This window comes from Parasteatoda tepidariorum, chromosome 3 (genome assembly GCF_982258835.1).
Source record: "Parasteatoda tepidariorum strain Cologne lab strain chromosome 3, Ptep-v5.0, whole genome shotgun sequence".
NCBI classification, from domain to species: domain Eukaryota; kingdom Metazoa; phylum Arthropoda; class Arachnida; order Araneae; family Theridiidae; genus Parasteatoda; species Parasteatoda tepidariorum.
The window spans coordinates 33,596,908-33,608,277 of record NC_141757.1 but is presented as its reverse complement, the minus strand read 5'-3'; the positions used below and the strand labels follow the sequence as shown (position 1 = coordinate 33,608,277).

General features: G+C 28.7%; 1 protein-coding gene across 1 annotated transcript in view; it reads right to left on the bottom strand.

The window, feature by feature from the left end:
• Window positions 1-273: 273 nt before the first annotated feature.
• LOC107446358 (testis-expressed protein 10) overlaps window positions 274-11,370 on the bottom strand; it is a 41,069-nt gene continuing 29,972 nt past the window's right edge. The window contains exons 12-15 of the mRNA XM_071177856.2: window positions 8,374-8,454; window positions 7,311-7,596; window positions 4,256-4,377; window positions 274-1,948 (exon numbers count right to left, since the gene is read on the bottom strand). Of these exons, the coding sequence (XP_071033957.1) occupies window positions 1,871-1,948; window positions 4,256-4,377; window positions 7,311-7,596; window positions 8,374-8,454 (567 nt within the window). The 3' untranslated portion in view covers window positions 274-1,870. The remainder of the gene's footprint in view (window positions 1,949-4,255; window positions 4,378-7,310; window positions 7,597-8,373; window positions 8,455-11,370) is intronic.

Below are 11,370 nucleotides of genomic sequence, written 5' to 3'. Positions count from 1 at the left end.
AGGTAAAAGTTATGAAGCAGTGAAATTTCTTAAAACCTGATTAAAAAATGATATCTCAATTTGTAATATTTTGAATTTTTGATTTATTTTGTAATTTTATTTTTTAAAGCATGTTAAGAAACAATCAAAATTTTTGTGAATTCTCTTGAAAAAAAAAATTAAATTATTGTTGAACCAATATAATATTGCTTATTTGTAGCAAAAAAACGAAAAAAAAGAAAAGCTGAAACTTGTAGAAATTAGAGAAAAACTGCAAAATGAGAAAAAGAACAGATATTACAATCATTTTTAATCATTTTTTCCTACAATTTAAGGGAGCAAATTTTCATGGGCACAAAAATGTCCATATTTATAATTTTTAAGTTAATTAAATTACTCATTTCAAACATCAAGTAATAAATAAAAAACTTTTTTTGAAAATAAAAATTATCAGAATTTCTTTATTTACACATCATTTATAGAAAAAAAGGGACGAAATGGAAGTCAATCAAATGATTTTATACATTGATTTATCAATCTGTAATTTGTGACACAAAAGTCAACTAGCACTATTATTACTTATAGTTGATGAGAATTGAAAATCTCTTTAAGCTTATCATGTTATAGATTAAAATCCATTGAGTTTTCAAAAGTTATCTTTAAACACAATACCAAAATATTTTAAAAAAAAAAAAACAGCAAAACAAACCTTTTCACTAACTCAATATGCATAAGATAAGTTGGAATTAACATCATATTAAATGAATTCAAAAGAAAGATTTTTATAAAGTCAATGCTAATCAAAAGAGAAGTTACCAATAACAGGGTATCTGCTACATTTTAGATTTTCAAATTCATGGCTTTCCATAACTAATTCCAAGAACTTTTCATGACCTAACGAAGTTACTATTTTCTCCAACAAAAACACAACAATAAATTTAAAAAAGCATTATAAGAACATTAATTGAAATGATAGGTATAACCAAAACTGTTATACTGCGCATCTTCATATTTATAGATTTTAAACTTAAAAAACAGAGCCAAGAAAGAGTTGAAGCAATAAAATAACTGAAAAAAAATGCAAAAGCAAATAATTTTTTCTTCTTTTTTTCTGCAGAATTCTATTCTAAAGATACTTTTCTTGTACATCAAAACGAAAGAAATACTCCTGATTTTTCTGTTCTCATTAGGGAATAAAAAAATTCGCCAATGACTGGCTTGCTTCAGCTAGAATTTTAAGTTGCTAAAATAAAAAAAAATAAATAATAGCAAAAATTCTGAAATCACAGAAGTTTAAAAGATAATTCGCTCCAGAAATGTTTTTTCTTTCAGGGACACCATAATTTTTAAAGAACATGATAAAAACATTTTATATATTAATAAATTATGACTGAGTGGGGATTTTGTTACAAATTCAGTCATTCAGAACACCATGAAATAGGAGGAAAGGGTAAATTCCATTTTAAAAATTAGACTAATCCATTATCCTAAATCCATGACTTTCCATGATTTTTCTTAAAAAATAGTTAATCATGACAAATTTTGTTCAATACCGAAATTTATGACTTTCCAGGTACGCAGATACCCTGCAATAATGAAACATAAAATTATTTTTACGATAAACTGGAATTTAGTATTTCAGCAATTATTCTCTTTTTCAAAACAATAATTTAATTTTAATAAAATAATAAAAGCATTTCTTTTTTTCTAAAAATTGAATGACAATTTAAAAAGAAATTTTTTGAAAACTTAAAAACATCAGTATCAAATAAATTTTTTTTCTCAAATTTTATTTCTATAAATAACTATAAAAACGATGATACCATATATACACATAATGAAAAGATGAATGATAATGTTTATAACCAATTGTAGATGGAATACTTTCCAATTACGCACTAGGTACTTGGAGAAGCTCATAAATTTGAGCTAAAACAGCACGCTGTTCACTATCTTCAGCACAATACATCTGAAATAGTAATAAAATTTTCATTTTAACAGATTTTATAAAAAAAATTGAGAGTTTGTTCATGCTAATATTTTGGTTTATTATAAATTATGCATACAAAGAAAAACAAATAAATTATTCGTAACTGATAAGTTCTTGGACTACGAATGAATTGTTATTATTTCATATACAGGGTATCTGACACATTTTAAATTTTCAAATTCATGAGTTTTCATGACTTTCCATGACTAATTCCAAGAATTTTTCATGACTTTACGAAGTTACTATTTTCTCTGACAAAAACACAATAGTATATTTAAAAAAGAATCATAACAACATTAATTGAAATTATAGGTGTAACCAAAACTGTTATACTCTGCATCTTCATAATTATAGATTTTTAATTTAAAAAACAGAGAAAATAAAGATTTGAAGTAATAAAATAGCTCAAAAGTAATTTTTTTCTCTTTTTTCCGCAGAATTAAATTCTAAAGATACTTTTCTTGCTCAAGGGAAAGGAAAGAAATACTTCTGATTTTTCTGTTCTCATTTCGGAATAAAAATAATTTGCCAATCACTGGCTTGCTTCAGCTAGAATTTTAAACTGATAAAATAAAATAATAAAAATTCTGAAATCACAGAAGTTTAAATAATAATTTGCTCTAGAAATGACGTTTTTTTTTTTTTCATTTTTTGAAAGAACACAATTTTTAAAGAACATGATAAAAATATTTTATATTATAATAAAATATGACTGTGAGTGGGGAGTTTGTTACAAATTCAGATATTCGGAACACCAACATATTGGGGGAGGGGTAAATTCCAGTTTAATAATTAGAATTTTTGGCGACCTAAATTCATGACTTTCCATGCCTTTTTTTAAAAAAATAGTCAAAATCATGACAAATTTTGTTCAATACCAAAATTCATGACTTTCCATGATTTTTCATGACTTTCCAGGTGCACGGATACCCTGCATATAATTTTTGTAGGATTAGACCAGCAACTCCAAACAGTTTTTATTTTCATATACTATTAACAAATCCAGATTCAAAAAATTTAATAAACAAACATATTTTTTTCAGATACAAAGAACTAAAAACATTACCTTACATACATTACAAAAAGTATGAGTAAGGCAACCTTACCTTACATACAAGATGTACAGAAAGTATGGGTAAGGCAAAATATCACTAGAAATATGTAATAGTTTAGAAAAATAAGAATACACAAGTGAAATAATTTCTAAGGATGCATTCACTGATACTAAAGTTGGCCTCCCACTTCATCCCCTCAAAGAGGGACAGGGGGCGGTATTGAAATTTTAAATAAAAACCCCAATTTAGAAGACTAGTTTTTGCACTTTGTTTAGCGGATGATGCGATAATTGGAAAAACCAAAATGGGGTACAAATGAGTTAAAATCTGTGGTGAAGTGTATGTCATTATATAATTAGGGTTCGTTGATTTAAATCAACTTGATTGTAATTTATGATGTTTTTGAAAAGAAATCACTGTTTTTAAAACGCAAACTTTTAAACTTATCTTCTAAAGAGAAAATATGTTTTTAAAGAGAAATCATTGATTTAAATCTCTGGAGAAAGACATATCATAATATAATCAGGGTTTGTTGATTGAAATCAACTTGATTGTAATTCATGATGCTTTTGGAAAGAAATCGCTGTTTTAAAGAACTTACAAGGCATTGTAATGTGAGATTATTCAATTTCTTTTTTTCATTTTAATAATTTTTAAACTTATTGTAAATATAATGCTGTTTAATATAAATAATTGCTCTGTCAATCAGCAAAGATATTGATATTTTAAAAAACATACAATTTAAAGAAAAAATTATTTTATATGGAATAAAAAAACCTATTTCAGAAATCTAAAATGATCAATTCCGAGTCCCTTTTCTTAAAGTTTTTTTTTAATTGGTAAGTCATTCTGTTATGAAATATTTCATCAACCCACTATTGAGGCACAAGTCATAATTTATCAATTATCATTTTAAAAAAATCTGCGAAAATGATTTTGTGATTTGTTTATTTTAGCCTGTTTTTCAGTTGTTAACTGTACATTTCCATTATTTTGAGTTTTGCATTTGCATAGTAATACTAATAAACAATTTTAAATGCAGTAGTATAGTTCAAATAAATTGTCATGATTTTACTAATAAATATTTCAATAATAATAATATTTATAAAATTCAACTAACTGTAAAATAAAATTTTTTAAAGTATTTCTTAAAAAAAAATCTGGTTTAAAAAATCACGAATTCTGAATATAATGTGATGTAGAAAACATATAGAATTTTAAATTTACTCACCTCAACAGCTCTAAAAAGTTCATGAAAATCTGGAAGAATCAAAACATTGGAACTGATCTTATTTTTGGTCCTAAGAAACTTGATAATCCTCAGTACATGCAATAATGTTACTTCATCCAAAGCTATCAAATAAAATTAAAGTACCAGCATAAAATTAAATAAGGAAAGATAACAACACGAAATACAATTATTAACACAAGACATAGGCATGAAACAAACACCATAAGAAAAAGAAATCTCACTTAGCTATCTTTGCCCCATACTCTCCAGTTTTAGCCATTTATCTACACATACTATTTTATTATTCAGATTCTATAATTCTATTCAGGCCACTCACTCATTTCACTAAACTCCTTCTCCCATTTCACTAAACTCCTCCTCATTTCACTAAACTCCTTTTAATCTTTCTTTTATATGCTGTTTTAAATGTGTTAAAGGGATCTGCCACATGCTTGGTGTTCCCAGCCTGCCCTCGGATCTGCATGTGCAGTTCTGTTTAGATCACTTCACTCTACTGGTAAAGAAATAATTCTACAATGTAATCTTAGCTATAGTGGGGAAATGAAAATGCAGAGAATTTTGCACAAAAAGCATCTTTCTTAGATGCCCCCCCCCCACAAGTCTAACTGAGAAACATCAAATTGTTAGTAAAACAAAAAAATTGAGTTCAACGAGCAACTTCTTACAGGAAACAAGCTCTTGGTGCTTCTAGGGAGAACCTCTTAGAACAGGGGTGGCGAACCTTTATACACCAACGTACCAATGTTTCTAAAAAATTGTTTAATGAGGTCATAGACGTGCCGTCAAATAATTTTGACTTCGTGATTATTGGGAAAATAATAATACTAAATACTATCAACTCAAAACTCTTTATTTGCATTGAAAAAAAATGCGTTTTGCCATGTCTACATAACAACATAAAGTAACATCAGTGTGGCTTCTGTTGTTGCAGATTAGATGACAAATAACTTATATTAGGTTGTAAGGTGTTAGTTTAAGCAGGACTGTTATTTTTTTTGCTAGTTATTTATTGTTAGCTTGTTTTTTATGGTTATTAATTGTTTTTTTTAGCATTAATAGTTAATTTTTTTATTAATAATTGTTTATTATTTTGCTTATTTTTTTAAATTTTAATTTAGCTGTTACATATGCTTCATAGTGTAATAACATTTGTGATCGGTGGCGTGCCCAAAATATTGTGTTTCGTGCCATAAATGGCACGCGTGCCATTGGTTCGCCATCCCTGTCTTAGAACATCCTGTGTTCCTAGGGCCAATGGCATGAAGACTTTCTACAGGCATATTTACACCATATTGGGCTTTCTGACTCTCCTGGCGGCATTTTGTGTGGAAAATTTATTAGCATAAATAGCAAACATTTCTGGAACTGTTCTACCCACCAAGAAGCCCACACTTTTTAGTATTTAAAGAGGCTCTCCAACCCTGGATATATTTCCTTTTTTGTAATGGATGGCAAAACTTAATAAAGCAAATATACAAAGGCAAGAAAAAAAAACTCACTCATTTCACATCTCTAACCTGCAATAGGATAGATTACAAATGTGAAAAATGCCCTTTAGACGATAATGTGTGTTTCTTGTATATATATGACTGGAAATAACAAAAGTTTGTTCCTTCAGGGTGCATAGTCAAATTTTTCGACAAAAAATAAGCAACCTTTAAAAACACAATGCACCCTGTTCTTTTATTTAGAAACACATCATTTTCTCAAAACCCCATTTTTTTTTAGCCTTTCTGCACTTAACCCCTTAACTGCCGTGGGCGAATATATACGTCTCGGCCAGACTATGCGTTAACTGCCGCAGGCGTATATATACATTTTCCCGAAGTACGATGCTTTGCATTGCGCTGCTATAACTAGAACTACACCCCGACTTCTAAATGCAGTAAAATGACCTTGAAAGTGGTTGACAATGAAAGTGTTTGCAATGAATGTATTACCAATTTCGGATCATATTTATTGCTTGTTTTTTTTCTACTTGAGTAAGGTCTGGTTTATTTTTCTTTCGTTTCCCGTGTATATTCGTCGTGAATCCCGCTATCAGTGCAATGAATGTGATGTTGGTTTATGTGTCCAACCATGTTTCAGGATTTATCATGTAACAGCTAAGTTTCAACATCTTTTATATTGTATTTTTACTCTTTAATTTAAAATTTTGCATTTTCTATTTTTCCTTTTTCTTCTCTTGTGAAAGTAAACTGTTTTTAAATTGCAAAGTGCACATCTCCCCCCCCCCACCATAACATTGCGTAACAAAGCGCACCTGAGCGAAAAACGGTGGCACTGGGGAGTGAATCACGTAAATTTTACTCGTCAGGTAAGGGATTAACAGCGACAAAAAGGCAAAAGAAAGGCGCTCTCATTAACAACCATCAACTTTCTCTGTGACCAAAGCCTTATCTACCACATCAAAGTTTCAAGATATCAGGAAGCAAGACATCATTGAAATCAATAGAAGCTGTGCAGATTTCCTGATTAGGTCATAGGTATGCCAAATGGTTACATGAACGGTTCAGAAAATAGGTATATGATAGGTCATTGGGCTTTTGATACATGAATTAAGTCTTTACTACAGTAGGGAACCGATTATCCGGAATGATCGGGACCATTGCTATTCCGGATAACTGATTTTTACGGTTTTCTGCATCGCTACAAAAAGCTGTTTTTTTAATTGTTAAACCAAACTGAAAAAAAAAACAAATTTTGGATATAATCTTAAAAAGAAGAAAAAACGATGAAATACACTAATGATTATTTCCAAAATGATGGTAAGGTAAACAACTTTCAAAAAAGAAAGGAAAATCCTAAAATCTAAATTTTTTTTTTTTTTTTTTAAATGGCGGGAAAATTTATCGAATTTCGTTCCGGTTCTTTGGTTTTCCGGTTTTCTGGATAACGGGTTCTGTACTGTACTATAGAATCACAGTTTAATTTAAGGAACAAAAGAAAAAAATTAAATCTGTTATACAGTGTTACAAATAGAGCAGTAAAAAAAATCAAGGTATTGGAGTGGATTGAAACTTTGAAAACTTACTTCCTTGATCAAAAAGCCTGTTAATCAACATATGAGATAAAGTATAGGCATTTTCATTACTCAAGCCAAGCGCGTTTTGCAATTCACTCACACACAGAGACTTAAAATTTTCATGAGGCTCTTTTTGCGTCACAATGCTTATGTAGAATAAACTACTACACATCAAATCTTCAGTGAACATTGATGCCTTTTCTTGGGGAATGCAGTAGTCTTCAAACAAATAAACATATGTAGACAGTTTCAACAGGGCTATGGCAGAATGTACAGGAAATGTCCATTTAGAATTCTGGAAAAAAGATTTCATCAAAAACATGTGTCAGAAAGTTTTTAAGTAAAAAACATTTCAGCTTATTACCATCTTATTTTTTAGTATTTTAGGGTGTTTCAAAGTGTGGAAATTTTAATTCTAAATAAATAAAAGGTTATAGTTTTATTTATCAGAAGTACTCGTTTATTTATTGACACATTAACTATTTAGCCCATGTTTGTGGCAGCTGTAGTCATGCTCTGATTAGACATGACTGCAATTCTAAACATACGGGGACTTCTGCTCCCCTGTAAATTAAATCAATTGTGAAAAAATATTGGAAAGTCTGTCAATAGCCTGGCATTTATTAAAGGATTAAATAAATGAATTTATAGAGGAAAATAATAAATCACTTTTTTGTATAGCAATGTTATAAAAGCAAAATGTTTATTGATTTAAAACTTTGAAACCAACTTTTTTCAACATTGGTTGTTCTAAGATTAAGTCAAGCAGACATAAAAAAAAAAACTTATATAAGCATTATCAATGTATTTTTTTAATCAGCACCATGACAGAATTCACAATTTATAACAGAAATACAATTACCTGATTTTTCCCACCAAAATATCAATAAATCTTGAACCTTATTTTTACTTAATAATTCATTAGAAATATAGCATTTTTCATAGAATAAGCAATAATTTATGCATTCTTACGATTAAAAAATGTTAAAGTACTCCTTTAAAATATTATTTTAAATTCAATGATTATTTCTAAGATTTTATAGTTTTTAGTACAAAGTAAAAAAGTTCATACCAATAGCTCAGCAAAAAAGTCTGTTGCTACTTCCATTGCTATGCCACGGTCTTGCGGTATAACTAAACATTCAAGGCAGACCTTTAAAAATAAAAGAGTTAATCAAAACACAAAGTATATTAACAATAAAGATTTAAAGCAACATTACATCCTTATTTAAGAAAATATAAAAAATATAAGTTTTCAAGACCAGAATTTTTGTAAATCAGAATTAAGGGGAAACAACAGTAATATAAAATCAATTATCTAGGTTTGCACAAATCTACAGTGAAAAGCAAGGATAACAAAGCTTTTTATTACTCACAGTATCTAAGGCAGTAATTCTCAACCACTGTGCCGTGGCATTTTTGTGTGCCGCCAAATATTAAGAAATGATACAATAAAAATTAGAACGCTTTTTTTTTTTATTATGAGTAAAGTTTACATTAAAGAAAAGTGTATATATATATCTATATATATATACTTTTTATAATTTTTCCACGCTTTAACAGCGTGAACATCTTTGTCGGCGATTGTATTGTCTCTGACAATCTTAAAATAAGATGAAAGTGTTTAAATTGTATATGCCACACAATTTTAAAAAATGTAGTAAGAGCTAATCATTAAAGTAAGCTATGTAATTAATAAACAAATTAACAAAGGATAACTAACAAAAATTAAGCTAACAATTAATAATTAGTAAAAAAACTAGTTAACAAGAAATCACAAAAAAATAACAGTTAATAATTATAGAAAACAAGTTAACAATTAATAACTAGCAAAAAAATAAATAACTGTTACTAACTAATAAAAAATTGGTCGAAAGAAATAATTAATCCCTTAATAAATGCGCTTTTATAGTGCATATTATTTTATTTCACATTCAAAATTATCACAAACTATTTAACACTGTGTAAAATAAGTAATTCAACAACTTTTAATCTAATTTTTTTCATTGTGTGCCATCAAATTTCGAAATCGTTAAAAGTTTGCCGCAACAAAAAAAGGTTGAGAATCACTGATCTAAGGTAACAGAGGCAAATTTAAATAAAATGGCATATTTAATTATTAACTATATGTTCGTCAACTTAAGATTTTTTTTCAAGTGACAAAATTAAATTAGCTTCAATAAGCTTAATAGTGTAAATGTTATAACATTCCATCAATTGCTGAATTCAAAAGCATCAATTAAATGACATTACTTATTGAAATTTGAGGTTTTGTTTATTTTGAAGGATTTTGTTTTTATCTTTCCCAGTTAATGCGCTTTAATTCATTAGGGCATTGCACATGAAAAGTAAGTAATTAGCATAATTACATTAAGTTATTGGCATGGTTGATATGTGAATTATTATGTAGGCTAAATACATTTAAGTGTTCCTTTCTCTCTCTCTCCCGTCTCTTGGATAACAGGTTTCATCATATTGTTCTTTGGCCGGCATCCTGTGAGCGGATAACTTGTTGAAATAATAGAGACTTTTCTGTCATGCCTTCCCACCTGCAAGGACTGAAACTAACGGATTCTAATGAAGCTGTTGATATTAGCTGAGTTACCGTTTTGCTTTTTTTTTCTACAGTGTATCATGATGATGGGAATAATGGCCGAAATGTAAATTTCACATTAACTGGAAAATATTGTACTTTTGGTGTTCTCAAATAATCATTTAGCATTTTAGATTAGTTCACAGCAAAAGCTGTTTAACCTTTTTCACAGCTTCTATTCATATTTTCTTTAAAGAAAAAAAATGTTTTTTCAAAATAATAGACATAGTAAGTGTTAGCAGCTGTATTCTTTAAAATTCAAAAAAATATCATAACATATCTAAGTGTATTTCAAAATGTAGCACTTTATTTTTACGTGGGGTACTTTGTGACTTGCTTAAATTTTTTTTTATTATTTTGTTTTTTATCTCATCTATATAATATTTTCTTTCTTACTGCTATGTATAGTAATATTTCTTGGAATAATAAAAAATATAGTTACTAAAACATTTTGTAGTGGAAAAAAGGAAATATTGGATCATCTTTCAAAAAAATCAGAAATTTTTTTTTTGGAAAGTATACATAAACCATAATACTTTTTAAAAAGGGCAAAAAAGACAAACTAAATAAAAATATAATTCTCTCAATTTAAGTATAGATGTTAAAGATAAATATATATATTAATTTTAGAACTACTTTGTTTAGATATAAATTTTTCTTTTTAATAATTCTATTAATGAAGCACTGCACAACTCATAATAGAGATCAATATAAAGAAAATTTTTATGGGACTGTGTTGTATTAAAAAGTAACTATTACCATTTAATTAATATTCCGTTATACCAATATTTAAAACAAAAACACAGCTAATATGCTGCGTAACATTTATGAACAAAAGTAATTTAGTGAATAATCCCTCAATTTACTATTTAAAAACTTTATGAATACTGTATTTGGTACGTTGCTGCCATGTGCACGTGTCGTATGAGTGGGGCCACAGGAACACTGGTCCAAGTAAAAAAATAAAGAGTCCTGGATTCTTCACAGCTAGTCATTTATTCGTCACCATTCAACAAAAACATCTTCATTGGAAAAAGGAGCACTGGATTACCTCGTGTATTTCCTATCCGAGAACACGTGTCTCCTTCTCTGCATGCTCGGCTGGTTATATCTCAAAAATAAATATATATATAAAATTTGTTATATCCTAATTACCAGATTCGCATAAGATGCGCAACCTTAGTAATTTGCAGACAATCATAAAATTCAGAAAAACGATCACGCAGAGAAGGAAAGAGAATCTTACAAAATTTCTCGATCACCAACACAGAGCGTAAACACACTTCGAATGCTTGAATGATAGCGTCCATCCGGGGAACCGGCTTGGCGTAACTCCCGGTTGTAGTTAAGATAAACTAGGTGCAAGGCACCGTTAAAATTAATGCTTTTAAATTTAGAGGAGAGCCAAACTGTATCAAATTTGGGTGGATTGCGATAGCATCATCACAGTATTGTTGATTGGTATAAAATTCAATA